Below are 18,918 nucleotides of genomic sequence, written 5' to 3'. Positions count from 1 at the left end.
TTTTTTTATTTTTTATAAGCTATTTATTAACTTACAAAAATATGATATTCCTAAATATAAAAACAAAAATAAAATATATTTATATTTTAGATTAAATTCTCCTATTTCAAAATATTATATAATAATACATATTATATCATTCAAATATTTAATATTTATTCATCCTTTTTTTACTTCTTGTTTATCATCATTAGAAATATATTTTCAAGAAAACTAATCTTTTTGATTTAAGAAACTTGCTATTTACTTTCAATTATTATTATGATTTGTTGATTTAGTTTTCACTTTTATTATAAATTAGTGTAAATTAATAAAGAAATTTTTTAAATTAAAAATTATACTTTAAATTAAAAAATAAAAAATATTAGTAAAATAAAAAAGATAAAGAAAAATAGCCCAATAAATAAATTAGAAGAGTTATATTGTTTTAAATTCATTTTTGTATTAAAAAATATCATAATCCAAAATAAATAAACTGTTTTTACCCAAGGTAAAGTTTCAAATTTGAGATATTAGTACAATTTGTTAAAGCAGAACCTAAGCATAATGCAATCTATTCATCAATTTTATTGGCACTTTTTGAATATTTAAGAAAGAATATAAATTAATTAATTAGTTAAAAGAAAAAAATGAAGAAAAAGTATGGAATAATAAGAAATGAATTAATATTAAAAGCAAAAGCTGAAAATAAAAAAATGAGTTTTATTAACAAAAAAAAAAACACAATAGCACAATAAAAAGAAAAAGAAATCATATAAATTAAAAGAGTTTTATTGTTTTAAATTCATTTTTATAATTAAAATTATAACTATTCAAAACAAATAAACTGTTTTTACGCAAGTTTAAGTGTCAAATTTTAGAGATAAATGCAATTTGCTAAAGCAGAACCTAAGCATAATGTACCAATTTCACCAATTTAATTGTGGCTTTTTAAATATTGAAGAATAAATATTTAATTAATTAATTAGTTAGAAAGAAAGAAAGAAAGAAAGAAAAAAGGAACCAAAAAATATGAAATAATAAGAAATGAATTAATTAATTGATAATTAAAACAAAAGCATAAAATAAAAAAATGAGTATAATTAAAAAAGAAAAATACAAATACAAGTACATTAAAAAAGAAAAAGAAAATAAATCATATAAAAAGCTATCAAATAAATTAAAAGAGTTTTTATTGCTTTAAATTAATTATAATAATTAAAAATATCCTAATCCAAAAAAATAAACAGTTTTTACTCAAGGATAAGTGTCAAATTTGAGAGATTAGCACAATTAACTAAAGAGTGACCTAAGTTTGAAGCACCTTCATCACCAATTTAATTGAAACTTTTTAAATATTGAAGAAAAAATAAATAAGTAACTAATTATTAGTTAGAAAGAAAAAATGAAGAAAATTATGAAATTAATTAATAAAGTAAAAGTTGAAAATAATAAAATGAGTTTAAATTAACAAAGAAAAAACAAGCATATTATAAAAAAAGAAAAGAAAAATAAATTAAATCAAAATTAATCAAATAAATTAAATAAGTAAATTTATTTTAATTATTAAAAATATCACAATCTAAAACAAATAATCTGTTTTTACCTAAGGTTAAGTGTTAAATCTGAGAGATTAGTGTAATTTCCTAAAGCAGAACCTAAACCTGATGCACCAATTGCATTAATTTTATTGTGACTTTTTAAATATTGAAAAAAAAATTTATAATTAATTAATTAGTTAATTAAATGGAAAAAATGAAAAAAAAATATGAAATATTAAGAAATGAATTAATTGATTAATGATAAAATCAAAAGTTTAAAATAAAAAAATGAGTTAAATTAACAAAGAAAGATAAAACAATCACAAGCACATTAAAAAAAATAAATAAATCAAATAAAAAGCTTTTAAAAAATTAAAAGAATTTTTTGTTTTAAATTCATTTTTATAATTCAAAATATCACACTCCAAAACAAATAAACAGTTTTTACCCAAGTTAAAGTGTCAAATTTGTGAGATTAGTGAAATTTTTTAAAGCAAAACCTAAGCCTAATGCACCTTCATCACAAATTAAATTGTAGCTTTTTAAATATTGAAGAATATAATTAATTATTTAGTTAGAAAAAAATATGAAAAAGAAAAAATTAATTTATTAATAATAAAAGTTAAGACAAATTCATTTTCATAATTAAAAATATCACAATCTAAAACAAATAATCTGTTTTTACTAAAGTTGAAGTTTCAAACTTGTGAGATTAGTGCAATTTGTTAAAGCAGAACCTAAGGCTAATGCACCATTAGCACCAATTTAATTGTGACTTTTAAATATTATAAAAAAAATAAATAATTTATTAATTAGTTAGTTAGAAGGAAAATATGAAAAAAAAGCTATGAATTAATTAATAAAATAAGCAAATTTTGAAAATAAAAAATGAATTAAATTAACAAAGAAAAAGAAAAAAAAAAACACAACCACCATAAAAAAGGAAAATAAATAAATTAAAATCAAACAAAAAAATTAAATGAACAAATTCTTTTTTATAGTTAAAAATATCAAAATCCAAAACAGATAAACTATTTTTACCAAAGGTGAAGTGTCAAATTTGAGATGTTAGTGCAGTTTGCAAAAGCAGAACTTAAGCATGATTCACCAGTTGCACCAATTTCATTCTAACTTTTTAAATATTGAAGATAAAGTATATAATTTATTAGTTTATTAGAAGTATAAAATGAAGAAAAATATGTTATATATAATAAGAAATAAATTAATTTGTAATAAAAGCAAAAGTTGAACATAAAAAAATGAGTTTAATTTACAAAAAAAAAAAAAAAAATAATAATAAATAAAAATAAAATGAAAAACAAATTTGTTAAAAAGCTTTTAAATAATTTAAAAAATTTTTATTGTTTTAAATTCTTTTTTATAATTAAAAATATCACAATCAAAAACAAACAAACTAACTGTTTTTACTCAAGGTAAAGTGTCAAATTTGAGAGATTAGTGCATTTTGATAAAGCAGAACTTAAGCCTATTACACCAATTACACCAATTTTATTCTCACTTTTTAAATATTGAAGAAAAAATATATAATTAATTAGAGAATTAGAAGGAAAAAATGAAGAAAAAATATGAGATAGTAAGAAATAAATTAACAAATCCAAAAGTTGAAAATAAAAAAATGAGTTAAATTAACAAAAAAAAATACTAGCATAATAAAAAGTAAAATTAAAAATAAATCATTAAAAATCTATTAAATAAATTAAAACTGTTTAATGTTTTAAGTTAATTTTTATAATTAGAAATATCACAATACAAAACAAATAAACTGTTTTCACCCGAGGTAAAGTGTCAAATTTGAGAGATTAGAGCAATTTGATAAACCAAAACCTAAGCTTGATGCAAAATTTGCATCAATATTAATAATAGTATTGTCACTTTTTATATTTCGAAGAAAAAATATATAATTAATTAGTGAATTAGAAGGAAAAAATGAAGAAAAAATATGAAATAATAAGAAATTAATTAATAAATAATAAAATCAAAAGTTAGAAATAAAAAATGAGTTAAATTAACAAAAAAAAATAGCACAATAAAAAAGAAAATGAAAAATATATAAAAAATAAGTTATAATACAATTTATTGTTTTAAATTCATTTTTATAGTTAAAAATATCACAATCCAAAACAAATAAACTGTTTTTACTCTAGGTAAAGTGTTAAATTTGAGAGATTAGTAAATTTCGCTAAAGCAGAACATAAGCCTAAACCAATTTTATTATCACTTTTTAAATATAGATAAAAAAATATAAAATTAATTAATTAACTAGATGTAAAAAATGAAGAAAACATATGAAATAATAAGAAATTAGTATATTAATTATAAAGAAAAAATTAAAAATAAAAAAATGAGTTAAATTAACAAAGAAAGAAAAAAAAACACAAGTAAATTAAAAAAAAAAACAAAAATAAATCAAATAAAAAGCTAATAAATAAATATAAGAGTTTTATTGCTTTAAATTCATTTTTATATTTAAAAATATCACAATCCAAAACAAATAAACTGTTTTACCTAAGCTTAAGTGTCAAATTTGAGAGATTAGTGCATTTTGCTAAATCAGAACTTAAGTCTTATATGTCTTAATCACCAATATAATTGTTACTTTTTAAATATTGAAGAAAAAATATATGCCTGAATTATAGCTAGAAAGAAAAAATGAAGAAATAATATGAAATAATAGGAAACTAATAAATTAATAATAAAAATAAAAGTTGAAAGGAATAAAATAAGTTAAATTAACTAAGAAAAAAAAAACACAAGCACATTAAAAAACAAAGAGAAAAATAAACCAAATAAATTATTGAGCTAATTCATTTTTATAATTAAAAATTTCACAATACAAAACAAATAAACTTTTTTACTCAAGGTAAAGCGCTAAATCTGAGAGATTAGTGCAATTTGCTAAACCAGAACCTAATCTAGATACATGACCAAAACAATTGTGACTTTTTAAATATTGAAGTAAAAATATTTAATTAATTAGTTAATTGGAAAGAAAAAGTGAAGAAAAAATATGAAATAATAGGAAATGAATTAAATAATAATAAAAGCAAAAGTTGAAAATAAAAAAATGAGTTAAATTAACAAAGAAAGAAAGAAAAACAATAAGCATATATTACATTAAAAAAGATAAACAAAAATAAATCAAATAAAAAGCTAAAAAATAAATAAAGGAGTTTTATTGTTTTAAATTCATTTTATAATTAAAAATATCACAATTCAAAACAAATAAACTGTTTTACCTAAGCTAAAGCGTCAAATTTGAGAGATTATTACAATTATCGAAGGCAGAACCTAGCAAATATATACCAAGATCACCAATTTAATTGTAGCTTTTTAAATTTTGAAGAAAAAGTATAATAAGTATAATGAAGGAAAAATATTAAATAATAAGAAATTAAATTAATTAATTAATTAATAATAAAAGCACAAATTGAAAATGAAAAAATGAGTTAAATTAACAAAGTAAGAAGATAAACAAGCACAACTGCATTAAAAAAGAAAAATAAATAAAATAAAAAGCAATAAATAAATTAAAAGATTTTTATTGTTTTATATTCATTTTATAATTAAAAATATCACACAAATAAACTGTTTTTACTCAAGTTAAAGTGTCAATTTTGAGAGATTAGTGCAAGAACCAAATTTAAAAGCACCATTACAAATATGATTGTTACTTTTTAAATATTCAAGAAAAAATATATAATGAATTTGTTAGTTAGAATCAAAAAGTCAAGAAAAAATATGAAATAATAAGAAATGAATTAATTAATAGAAATATAAATCAAATAAAAAGCTACAAAATAAATTAAAAGAATTATATTGTTATAAATTAATTTTTACAATTAAAAAAACCACAATCAAAAATAAATAAACTGTTTTTACCTAAGGTCAAGCGTTAAATCTAAGAGATTAGTGCATTTTTCTAAATAAAAAAATAAATCCAATGCATCGTCATCATTAATTTCACTGTCACTTTTTAAATATTTAACAAAAATATATATAATTAATTAGTTAATAAGAATGAAAAAAATGAAGAAAAAGTATGAAATAAATTTATTAATTACAAATGTAAGAGTTAAAAAATAAAAAAAATGAGTTAATCTAACAAGATAGAATAAAAAGTACATGTACCATAAAAAAGAAAATCAAAAATAAATGAAATAAAAAGCACAAAATAACATGAAATTAATTTTATTGTTTTAAATTAACTTTTATTATTAAAAATATCGCAACAAAAAACAAATTAAAAGTATTAGTATCAAAAATAAAGAAAAAATATCAAATAATAAAAAATAAAAATTAAATTAACAGAGATAAAAAAATATTTGTATAAATAAAAATCAATGAATATTTATTTATAAGAATATCTATTAGAAAAATTAAATTATAAATAAATAAATTGAAAGCTTATTTATTAAAAAATATAAATAATAATATTTACAAATTAAATATACCTCAAATTAATATAGAGAACCTAATGAGATTAAAGTGAAGAGTTTGAAAACTTTTTTTATTAATAAAAATAAATATAAAGAATATTCATAAAAAAATAAATAATTACATCTTCTAATGTGTCGAAATATTAAATCTATTATATCATTTTTTTTTTTTCAAAACTATTGAATAACAATTTATGGAAATTTAATTACTTATAAATTGATAAAAAGAACAAATAAATAATAATAATTCACATATATGAATTTATAAATTTGCTTTTAGGAAGAAGATATATCACAAAAAATTTAATATAAATTTATTATTTAATTTTAGTATTGAATGAATAGCAATTTATGGAAATTTAATTACTTATAAATTGATAAAAAGAACAAATAAATAATAATAATTCATATACCGTGCATTCTCATTAATTAAGGCCAACTTATATTAAGGCCATTTTAAGAGAATTTTTAAATACTTCGTAAAATTTTTCAAAATTTATTTTTTTCAAAAAAATTATATGTTATAAGAATATACGGTGTAAATTATTTCAAATTTTACATTTTACATTTTATGAATTTAAAGCTTTCTAAAAACTCAAAATTAAAGCTGTTTAAAGCTAATTTAGCTTTATTTATTATTAAGATATATTACATTTACCTTTTGTAAGTTAAATAGTCATTTCTTCACTCTAGTTAATTAGAAGAAAAAAATGAAGAAAAATATGAAATAATAGATTTATTAATAATTAATAAAATTAACAAAGAATGAAAAAAAAAAGAAATCACAATAAAAAGAAAAAGGAAAATAAATCAAATTAATTAAAAGAGCTTTAATGTTTGAAAAACTTTATAATTAAAAATATTACAATCCAAAACTAATAAACTGCTTTTATTAAGTGTAAGTTTTGATAACAAAAAATGAAGAAAAAATATCAAATGATAAAAAATGAATAGTAAATAATTTAAAATTAAGTTAAAATAACTAAAAAAATTTTTGTTTTAATAAAAATCAATAAATAATGATGATAATTTCTATAATAATAATAATAATAATTTATTTAAATAAATTGAAAGTTAAATATATAAAAAATTTTAATAATAATAAAAATAATATTTATAAATAAAATATACTCCAGCCAGACAAATATCGAGAACCTAATGAGATAAAGATCACATAAAAAAAAAATTTAACATTCATTATTTAATCTTAATAGTTTTATTTAAAACATATACTTATATTATATATAGTAGGTATTAGAGATGACCAGTTAGTCATATTTGTAAAAATTCTATTAATTAATTAATGCTCTTAAATAAATACATCCAAAATTGGATACTATTTTAGTTAGTTCACATTCTTTTTGTATTATTGATATTTAAAATTGATTTATTTACTTTTCAATATATGATAAAATAATTTGAATAAATAATAACAAAAATAAATTATTATTTATTATAAATTAATAAATAAATTCTCTCAAAATATCTTAGAGCTGACTTAATAAAATTATTAAGCAAATATATATTATAAATAATTTATACTTTAGATATTTAAAATTTATTTTTTTATTTTTATTTAAATTTTCTTAAATAAAATAATTTGCATTAGAATAATAAAAAAAATAAATTATAATTAATTATGAATAAACAAAATAAATAAATAATCTCTCTAAAAATATCTTAGAGTTAACTTTATAACATTGTTAAGCAAATAAATGTTGTATATAAATAGTATCTTAGTTATTTTTAATATATTTGAGATGAAGATAAAAGAAAGATAAGTATCTTCTAGATGATTAAGAAATTAAGCTTTTTAGTGTACCTTACATTTTTATGTATAGAAGAATGCTTATAAAAGATTATTAAAAATTTGTTAAATTAATAGATTTGCAAGCTATTGCATCATTAATACTTAATTGACTTCACTTTAAAATAATCATTCTTTATAAATATATATGATATCATTTATTCAAAAGCAAATATAAATACTGTAATCAGTCTTTTAAGATATTAAATTTAATTAATATTAATTGCTTCAACAATAAATAATCAATGTCAATATCAATAGGTTAATAAAGGGATAATAGCCATTTAAGAGTACTCGTTACAGGTGCTTCTGGTTATCTTGCAGGTCACGTTCTTTACTATCTTCTTGAAAGAGGTTATAAAGTGAGAGGAACTGTGAGATCTTTAAAGGATCCTAAAAAGATTAATCATTTATACGATATCTATCCTTCTCAAAAAGATAATTTAGAACTTGTTGAAGCTGATCTTTTGAATAAAGATTGTTGGGATTCAGCAATGAAGGAGGTGGACTACGTGATCCACGTTGCTTCTCCTTTCCCAAATGCAAAGCCAAAAAATGAAGATGAAATTATAAAACCTGCAGTTGAAGGAACAACTTCAGTTTATGAAGCAGCATTACGTAATAATGTAAAAAAAATAGTTATTACCTCCTCTATTGTGGCTGTATTCACAGGAATTAAAGAAAAAAACAACTTTACTGAGAGTGATTGGTCAAACATAGTAATTATAATTTTACTTGAATAATTTTTTAACAATTTTGTTTTTTATAAATACATAGCCACAATGTCCTCCATATGACAAATCAAAGACTTTAGCAGAAAGAAAAGCTTGGGAAATTTATGATAAAAATAAAGATAAGATTCAAATGACTATAATCAACCCTGGCTTTATATAAGTAATTAAAAAATACATATTTCTACTTTCAAAATGGAATAAAATGCATTTAAACGCATATTTAAGTAAGTAAATTGCTTACATACTTAATTAAAAATTATCTGATTTTTAATAATTAAGCAATAATTAGCTCTCCAATAAAATTTGATTTAATCTATCAATGTATCTATCTTTTAACTTAAATATTTTTGTTTGTTAATTTATTAGGGACCTTCTTTCCATTCAAATTAATTTACTAGTGCTGACTTTGTTGTTAGAGTAATGAAAAATGATCTTCCTGGTATACCTAAAATCAGTCTTCAAACAGTTGATGTCAGAGATGTTGCTTTAGCTCATGTAGTATGTCTTGACCAAGACAAACTTGAAATCACTAATGCTAAAAGGTATCTTTTAGTAGAAGGTTCTTATTGGATGGCAGATATGGTTTAAGTACTAAAAGAAGAATTCAAAAGATTTGGATATAAATTCCCTTCCTTTAAAGTTGAAAGTAAGCTCTTATTTTCTATGGCTGGATGCATTGATGATTAAGTTGAGCTTGTGAAACCATTCTTTGGTAGAATGATTACTTTTGATAACTCTGCTTCTAAAAATGATTTAGGAATTAAATATATTTATTATAGAAAAACATTAATTGAATTCGCTTACGATTTAATTAAAAAAGGTGTTATTCCTAACAAAATTAACGCCTAAAAATTATGATTATACTGTGTATGACTTATACAATTTTTAGTAAATATTTCTAAATTATATTCACATAAATATCAATCTATCTTTCTATTAGTATTTGAATTTGGTTTTATCAGAAATTAGAATAATATTAAGCTAAATTTTTCTTAGTAATCAAAATAATTTTTTTATTTTTACACTAAAATATAAATATGAATAAAAGGTAGAGATTTTTCTTAAAATAATTATTTATTTTAAGAATTTTTAAAATAGTTTTAAATATAAAAGCCTTTTAAAAAGTATACAAAAACATCATAATTTTGATTTTTTATTGGTCAAGTTAATTATTTTATCAAATACAAAAGAATTTATATTTGAATAGTATGTGCTTAATAATCTCAAAAATTATGATTAATTTAATAAATTATTTTTGATTTTCTTATTATAAGATTATTAAAGGCATTATTTATTTTTAATATTTTAAATAAATTGTTCGTTTTTTGTTTAAATGATAATTTTGTTGAATGAAATTATTGTAAATTTAGAAAGAAATTCTGAAAATCTGAAGTATTCCAAAAAAAATAGTTAATTTAAGTAAAAAATTAACAATTTGATATTTTTAAATACAAAAGACAATAATAATGAAGAAATAAATAAAATAGAATTAAATAGTTTTTTCAAATTTTTAAAATAAAAATAAGTTAAGGCAGCTTATGTTACATTAAAATAAAAAAAATCAACTTTATTTAAAGTTTATCTTAAATTTGAGATTTTATGGTAGATGATAAATTATAAAACGTAACATTATTTAGTTTGAAAATATATAAATTAGTAAAAATTGTAATTTTATAGAAGAAAATAAATTTTATTAAAATAAAAAAGATATTTGCAAAGTTTGAAATTGTTCTTTGATAAGACACTAATATTATTTAGAATTTTAATTGTTTCAAAAAAAATGGTTAGTATAGTTGTGAGATAAAAATTAATTAATAAATTCTACGTGAAGAGTTCATTAAAAAAAATATTTGTTATTAAAGAAGTTATTAATTTAGACATAAACATTTTATTATTTAGAAAAATCTAAAAAATAAATTATTTAATTTTATCTACACTCCATAAAAAAATAAAAAGATAAATACACATTCCAAGGATAGAAAACAGACAAGAAGATATAATAGTAATTATTAGTATATAAGTAAACATATTTTATGGGAATTAATTTGGAATTATATTAGAAGTGGTCTCTTAAAGATTACACTTTCAAAATCGAAATCTAGTCAAAAATTAAAATTAAAAATCAGTAACTTTAATGTCTTCAATATCTAGTATTTGCTTATTAGTTAATATAAAGCATATTTAAAATTTATTCAATAAATATTTAGCACATATAATTTACAGTTAAAAAAATTTATAATATTAATTTTATGGAAATAATTTTTTATATCTTGATAAAAACACTATTTTAATTATAATTTCATTTTTATAAATAATAATAAGAATCAATTATCAACTCGTTTTTTACCTTAAAAATTTACGCCTTACTTTGTATAGAAATAAAAAATAATTTAATCATCTTTTATGAAAGAATCTATCAATTTATAAATTGGCATAAAAAGCTCAGATAATAATGACTTACATTTATTAAGATTAATTAAAAATGCTTCATCATTTTTATTACTAGAAGATAAATAAAATTTAGTGGTTTTAAAATTATTAATAAAAAAACTAATTAATTAAAGAAGCAATTTAATAAGATTTCTTCATTTTTAACTTACAATTAAAATACAAAGACATTTTCGTAAATTAAAAAATCTTTCTAAACTTAATTTTAATATTATCAACTTGAACAGACATGTATACTGTACATTTCTTTGATATCATCTGTTTGCTTTTATTAATTATGATTAAATTTTTAGAATAAACAATTCGAATAAAAAAATTTACTATTGAAATATTAATACAAATGAAAAAAATTAGTATTTTGATTTCATACTTGATTGCTTATTTCGTATGTAACTGTATTGGAAGTAACTTTTTTAAATGTTCTTAGAATGATTTTAATTATAATATTTTAAGTAGAAGATGATAGAAACATCTCCTTTATTGATGCAAAAAAAAATATGAATATAAATACCTTTAGCTGTCCTGACGCAAACTCAGTTTAGTTTAAAACTACCTTCTTTGGGCCATTTGATACAAATACTTTAGATTAATCTGGAGGCTTTAACGTTGCATATTTTGAATTTGATATCCTTGTACCTCACTTCTAGAGAGAAGTTATTATAGATATAGTTTTTATGAGATCTTTTCCTTCTACTACTTTAACATTTTTGATTGATGGCAATCCAAAAAGAGAATTCCTATCAGAAAGTCAATAATAATTTAAAGAGTTTTGTAATAGTAAATAGCTAATTACATATAAAGAGTTCGAATAGTTCTTCAGATGTAAATTAATTTTCATTTTATTAACATTAAAAACACAAGATATCTATCTATCTTTTTAAATTTAAAATAGTTAAAGATAATAAAATAATTAACAAAATAAAAAATTAAAAATATTTAGAAATAAAATAAAATAAAAATGATAATTTATTAATTTAAATATTTATAAAAATAATAAAGTTAAATTTTAATCATTCAATCAGGTGAATAAATCAATAGTCCATATTAGTGAATCTAAAAAAAAATTTATAGATCCTGGCTTAATGATTAGCTCTATTTAATTAAATGTTAGTCCTTGCCACCCTTCATGTTTAACATGCAAAGATTAAGATAAAAATTCTTGTCTTTCATGCTCTCAAAACGCTACATTAGATTAAGGCACATGCACTTGCAATAAAGATTATTATTTTTAGGATGGATAATGTGTTGCAAGTTGTAATAATAAAAATTATTATCACTATAAAGACTAAAAAGAATCTACAGAAAAAAAAGTATGCACTTTCATAAATTAATGTACTTAGTGGTAAAATGAAAAGTGTTAAGCCTGCTAAAGTCCTATGCTACCTTAATAAGATATATGTGTAAGTAATTGCTCTTCTGGATTTATTAAAGTTAAGAACAAGAAATCTAATCTAGATGAGTGTCTTTTGAGTGATAGATTCAAACAAGGTAAATTGATTTTTTATATACTTTTTTAACTTTTAAAATTGATTCTTATCTACATTATTTAATATTTAACATAAACAGTGTCTACAGTAATTTCAGCATTTCATTCAAATAGTTTTTCAGGCATAGAAGTTGAAAGCATAAGTGGATTAAATTATTCTGGTTTTTTGTAACAATTTGCTGGCTTTGATTCTTACGTCTCTAAATGCAACTAATACTAACTATTTGGAGGATTTTTTATTAATTAAATTAATAGTAAAATTACCTACACTTTTTCAGCAGCTAACTCTAATTTTGTAAAAGTTTATTTTAAATATATTTTTATTGATATTTCAGCTAAAGGAAATGCTTAAATTACAGTTAAACTTAATGACTAATCCTTGACAATCCAAGTGTCTTAATCAAAAGATCAAATAGATATTTGTGGATTTAGTGATCCTGAGTTTTAAGACAACTTTACTCTTTATTCAGCATTAAAGCCCTCTAATTAATTAAATATTACTAACGAGGGTAATTCTTATTTAGGAATTAGAGAACTATCAATATACACCTTTAATGTAAATAATTTATTTAATACATTTTTAATTAATTCTAAATAATAATTTATTAAAAAAAGTGTTTACAGGATAATTGCTAAAATTGTACTGTAAGTAATAAATAGACTATTTGTTAGCAATGCATTCCTGGATACTATTAGTAAAAAGGAGAATGTATTTAATGCAATCCGATGTGCTTAACTTGTTCTGACTCTTTATCTTGTAATAATTGTTTGCCTGTTTAAGGACTGACTCTAAATGAAAGTAAGTAATGTGTTTGTTAAGATTATTTTTACTTCGATTCCACTAATATTATTTGCAAACAATGTTTGAGTGCAACCTGCTTAACATGCAAAGAAAATTCTGACTAATGTCTTTCATGCTAAAAGCCTTTAGCTCTACTTGGTACTGAGTGTGTTAGCAGCTGTGGAAATGGCAAAGCTGTTAATTAAAGTACAAATTAATGTGCATTATGCATTAATAATTGTTTAAATTGTGATAATAACCTTTCGTCATGCAATTAATGCTAGAATGGCTTCTATTTTTTGAATAATAAATGTATATCAGCATGCCCTGATGGTTATTACAGTGATCAAAAGAATGCTAAATGCATTCCTTGCTTTCAATCTGAATGTATTAACTGTATTCAATCTTATGATATTTGTACAAAATGTAATAATAATTCTTATGTAGATATAAACACATACTAATGCGTATCTCAATGCTCAAACACTTAATACGATGATTAAGGTTATTGCAAAAACTGCTCAGAATTATACACATATTGTATTTCTTGTAACTTGAAATAACAGTGCACTTAATGTAGTAACAATCTCATATTAAGTGTTAATTCTTAATAGTGTTTACAAAGCTGTCCACAAGGAACAGTTTAAAAAGGTCAACAATGCATATAATGTTCAAATAATTGCAGTTAATGCGATATAAATTTAATTTGTCAGGTTTGTAGCTCTGGATTTTATTTATATTAAGAGGAATGTTACTAGAGTTGTCCTTCTGGTTATTATCCTGATTTATATAATTAGTGTTAACCATGCTCAAGTGTATTTAATAACTGTTAAACTTGTTCAGCTACAGAATGTCTATCTTGTGATACAAGTAGCAATCATTAATATCTTGATATAAATAAAACTTAATGCTTATAATAGTGTGATATAGGATAGTTTTTTGATTCTCAAATGTAATGTTAATTGTGTCAAAATAGCTGTGCAACTTGTGACTCATCTAACACCAGTTTTTGCAAGAGTTGTGATCCAAATAATTCTATTGGGGATATATTTTTAACAGAAGATGGAAAATGTGTAAGTTAATGCCCTTCTGAATTCTATGCAGATGCAAATAACATATGTTTAAGATGTAATCAAAAATTTGCTAATTGTGTAGCATGCAATGCCTAAATTTGCTTATAATGTGAAGCAAATTATTGTTTAAATATAGATGCTCATTTATAATCGTCAACTTGTGATGGACCTACTACAGTTTGTACATCAAATACATGTACTAATATCAATAATTGCTTAATCTGTAATAATGGATAATGTCAAGTTTGTTCACAAAACTATTTTTTAATAGATGACAAATGTGATTAATGTGCTTATCCAGGTACTCCATCTAAATATTTTACAAATTATTAAAAGTAAACTTGTGATTTATGTTCTACAAAATTTGGGACTGATTGCCTTGAGTGCGACTAAAATTCATGCACTAAATGTCAACCAACAAATCAATACATCTACAAAAACAAATGTGAAAACCAATGTGGCGATGGATACTATGCAAACTCAGAATATAATTGTTAGCCTTGTTTAAATAACAATTGCCTTACTTGTGATCCTAATTTACCTAAAAATTGCTTGAGCTGCCCGACTTTTGGTAAAATTTTGCTTTAAAATAATGACTGTGTAATTTAATGCGCTGAAGGATTCTTTTAAAATTAAAACATATGCTAACTTTGTCCTGCTAATTGTTCAAATTGTAAATCTTCTACCTAATGCTTGAAGTGCTAAGATAATTTTTTAATAGATGTAACTTAAAGCTAATGTATTGAAAATAAATGCCCTTCTGGCTAATACAAAGGAATTAACACGTTTGGAAGTAATGCATGTTTTGAATGCTCATAACTATTTTTTAATTGCACTGAATGTACTTAGAATAGTTGCTAATAATGTGAGATGCCACTATATCTTTATAACAATACTTGTAACGATTCTTGTCCTGATAATTATTACCCAGATAAAAATAATAATTGTTAATAGTGTCCAATATCAAAAAAATGCAAAACATGCAATGCCTCTAATTGCTTGTCATGCTTTCAAAATAGTTAATATCCATATTTGGATGAAAATGGTATCTGTGTCAGTCAGTGCAAAAGCAATTAATACTTAAAATAATTAACTATTAATAGCTTTGTATGCACATCATGCTCTTCTGATTTTGGAACTTCTTGCCAATAGTGTAACTCTTAATCATGTCTTAAATGTGAATCTCCTTAATTCATTAGTGAGCTAGATAATAATTCTTGTGTTACTGATTGCCCACCAGGTTAATATGGAAGCGAAGAAACAAATTTATGCTAAAATTGTGAAAATACAAGATGTAGTAAATGTAAATTCGATAAGAATAACCCAAGCTAATGCACTTAATGCATGAAAGAATATCCTTACTTATATTAAGGTGAATGCTTATCTGAATGTTAAGAAGGATATTTTCCTGACTTAGATAATAATTGCTAAAGTTGTAGTTCTAAATATGATCCTAATTGCAATTAATGTGATAGTGAAGTTTGCCACTCTTGCTCACCTAGTTCAGATCTTTTTTTGTATAATAATACTTGTGTGGAGTCATGTCCAGATTTTTATTATCCTTCTTATCAAGATATAAAAGAATGTAAAGTGTGCTTAGATTCAAATTGCAAATAATGCAATTTTTTAGACCCATCAAAATGTTTAAGTTGCTCAGGGTCATATTTATTTAATGAAACTTGTGTTGCTACTTGTCCTTTTGGAACATTTGTTAATTAATAGGAAAACAAATGTGCATATTGTTTCAGTTAATTTAGTAGTTGTCAAGAGTGTACTGAAAAAAGTTGTATTTCTTGCATAAATAACTTATTTATCTTAGAAGACATTTAGTAATGTGTTTCAAGCTGTCCCTTTAACTATATTGATTCATCTTTAATAGTGAATTCTCCTTAATCTAATCTAAATTCGAATTTAAGCAATAAAAAAACCTGCTAGAAATGTGATAATTAAAATTGCAATACGTGTGACCCAAGAGATACAAAAAAATGCTTAAGCTGTCCATAAACCACAGATAATTCACCAAATTAATATTTGTATAATTAGGATTGCATATAAAATTGCGATTTTTATGTGAATTTTGCTACAAACGAGTGTTTTGATTCTTGTCCAAATTATTTACTTTAATTAGAATAACCTAAGTCATGCTAAGAATGCCCATAATTTATTTAAAGCAGAGAATGTGTTAAAGAATGTACTTCAAATACTTATATAGATTAAATTCATTAAAAGTTATGTGTGGTTTGCTAAGATTAATATGATACTAACTGTATATTGTGTAACTCATAATAATGTTCAAAGTGCTCTTAAGGCTTTTATCTCTACAAAAATAAGTGCTACAGTTAATGTCCTGAAAATACTTTCATTGATAACGAAAATTATAATTGTTTAGATAAATGCACATATCCTTTAGTCATAATAAATTCAAACGTGTGTAGTAAAGCCTGTCCTTTAGGATAGTTTAAAGAACCAATTAATATGTAGGATGAAATTATTTGTGGAATATGTGATGAAAAATGCATAGAATGTACAGATAAAAGCTCATTTTGCACTGTTTGTTCTCAAGGTAGTGGATGGGATTGCTTAGATAAAGAAGATTTTCATAAATTTATTAGGAATCAGCATTATGAGTAACTAAACAATGAAAGTGAAATTAAGATATTTGATGAATTAATAACAGAAAATAAAATTTTTTAAAGAATTATAGCAATTACTTGCTATCTTAGTATAGCAATATGCTTAGCTTTTATATTAGGAAATCACTCTTTTATAGGTGTTTTTTGTATTTATTATATTTAAATATTTTAATTGATTGGCAATTATGTTTTAATAGAAGCTCAAGAGTTTAAAATTGTGAATGAAGTCCTAACTAAATACCTTCTAGCTTTCAATACCTTTAATCTAATTCCTTAACCTTTTGAAAGAGAAATTTATTCAAATTTAGTGACATTCTTTAATTACAAGACTTTAATAATAGATATTCACAATATATCAAAATATTTTTACATTAATAATTTATATCAATTAAGCTTTCTTTTAATAGCAGTGTTTACAACTATAATTCTTTCATTAGGAAAGAATTTAAAATTATTTGGAATGTATTTCAAGAACAATATAATACCAAAAATCTTTTTAGTAAGCTCTAATATGATTATATTATCATCACTAAATAATATAATAAACTGCACTTATCTTTCTATTTTAGATAGAATAATGATTTATGGAGGCATAATATTTTATTTAGGAGTTTTTTGTCATATAATATATACAGTCTACGAATACAGGATAGAAATTACTTTAATTTAGAATAATTTATAGAAGTTTTTCTTGGTAGAAAGTCTTGAAGCTCATTTCTCAAGAAGAATATTTTGGATTCTATTTGAATTTAGAAAAATAATTTGCTGTGTTTTTGTTGTCTTATATCATAAATAAACTATATCAATTTGGTTATCTTTAGCCATTAGCTTGGTTTTTATTTTGTTTTTAACTTTATACTAACCTTTCAGCTCAAAGCTTGAGTCAGCTTTTTTGGTTTTCTTGGAAATAATTTACTTAAGTTCTTAGCTTATTTTGGTGTTTATGAGCTAAATAGATAGAATAGAAAGTAATTTTAATTTTTCATCAATTTTTAACTTACAATTTTTTTTAATAAAAAGAATTAATAATGATATTTGCAGTATTTCTGTTATCCTCTAACACAATTATTATTTTCTTGGTAGGAAGGAAAATGTATTTATATTTATAACAAAAAAGGAATGAATATAAGAATTAGTAGCTAACGAATTTTGAACTTATTAAGTTAAATGAAGTGTCTATTATGAAATCAATTGATAACTCCTTTAATCTTAAAAAAGAAATGGCTGTTTACTATAAGTAAAAAGTAAATGAAAAAATATGAATAAAATATAGATAAATATTTCAAAATAAATTTATAAAATTATTTATAAATTGTTTTTTTTATTATTAAATTTGTAAATAAATATTTAAAATTATTAAGATTTCTAATGAAAAAATAATTTTCTTATTTATGAAAATAATTTATTATTTTTTATTTTAATTTTTCCAAAAATTGTTAAAAAAGTTATATCTAAATTACTAAAAATAAAACATGTATTCAACATTAGGATATTTTCAAAAGTAGAAGTTTTATATTAAGATATTATATGCACATATTTAGACTTATTTAATATTAATTTTAAAAAATTTAAAAAAATAATTTGAAAAAAATAGTAAATAATAGTTATTTATTGATTTATTAAATATATTTATTAACAAAAATAATTTTTTAAGATATTATTTACATAAATTAAATCAAATTTAACAAAAAAAGAAAAAATTTTAGGCAAATTATAAATTAAAAATATTAAGAATATTAAAAAAAATAATATCTTGTATAATTATTAAAGTTAAAAAATTTTAAATTATAAAAAAATAAAAAGAAAATATCACATTTTTTGATACAATCTATTAGAAAGAAATAGGAAAATTTAAATTCAGCTAAAATAGTGTAAATGATGTAAAATAAATGAAATAAGATATAAAAATAGAATTATGGAATATAGATAAAAAATTTTTATTAAAAATAGAATATTTGACTTTAAATTGATTATTTTAA

The 18,918-nt window shown here is 20.9% G+C and overlaps 3 protein-coding genes across 3 annotated transcripts; 2 read left to right on the top strand and 1 right to left on the bottom strand. All coding sequences in view use genetic code 6, as the record gives it.

Annotated features, from left to right (window-relative positions):
- Positions 1–187: 187 nt before the first annotated feature.
- TTHERM_000707491 (cyclic nucleotide-binding domain protein) lies at positions 188–6,138 on the bottom strand (the record flags this gene model as incomplete). The annotated part of the gene is made up of 15 exons (XM_012796315.1): positions 188–284; positions 486–575; positions 837–926; positions 1,237–1,326; positions 1,586–1,675; positions 1,969–2,058; positions 2,206–2,295; positions 2,562–2,651; positions 2,949–3,038; positions 4,047–4,136; positions 4,397–4,480; positions 4,778–4,867; positions 5,421–5,510; positions 5,993–6,042; positions 6,100–6,138. The coding sequence occupies 15 exons, from the start codon at positions 6,136–6,138 to the stop codon at positions 188–190; spliced, it is 1,260 nt and encodes a 419-aa protein (XP_012651769.1).
- Positions 6,139–8,029: 1,891 nt separating this feature from the next.
- On the top strand, positions 8,030–9,376 carry TTHERM_00707481 (NAD-dependent epimerase/dehydratase family protein; the record flags this gene model as incomplete). Its single annotated transcript, XM_001470690.1, has 3 exons — positions 8,030–8,503; positions 8,562–8,678; positions 8,885–9,376. The coding sequence occupies 3 exons, from the start codon at positions 8,030–8,032 to the stop codon at positions 9,374–9,376; spliced, it is 1,083 nt and encodes a 360-aa protein (XP_001470740.1).
- A 1,930-nt stretch (positions 9,377–11,306) lies between these two features.
- TTHERM_00707470 (zinc finger lsd1 subclass family protein) lies at positions 11,307–17,164 on the top strand (the record flags this gene model as incomplete). The annotated part of the gene is made up of 6 exons (XM_001010978.2): positions 11,307–11,370; positions 11,423–11,788; positions 11,966–12,454; positions 12,533–13,008; positions 13,068–16,933; positions 17,137–17,164. 6 exons carry the CDS (start codon positions 11,307–11,309, stop codon positions 17,162–17,164), a joined length of 5,289 nt encoding a protein of 1,762 aa, XP_001010978.2.
- Between the last annotated feature and the right edge of the window lie 1,754 nt (positions 17,165–18,918).

The sequence above is a fragment of the Tetrahymena thermophila genome (assembly GCF_000189635.1).
Source record: "Tetrahymena thermophila SB210 genomic scaffold scf_8254748, whole genome shotgun sequence".
NCBI lineage: Eukaryota > Ciliophora > Oligohymenophorea > Hymenostomatida > Tetrahymenidae > Tetrahymena > Tetrahymena thermophila.
This window is presented reverse-complemented; position numbering and strand designations above follow the sequence as displayed.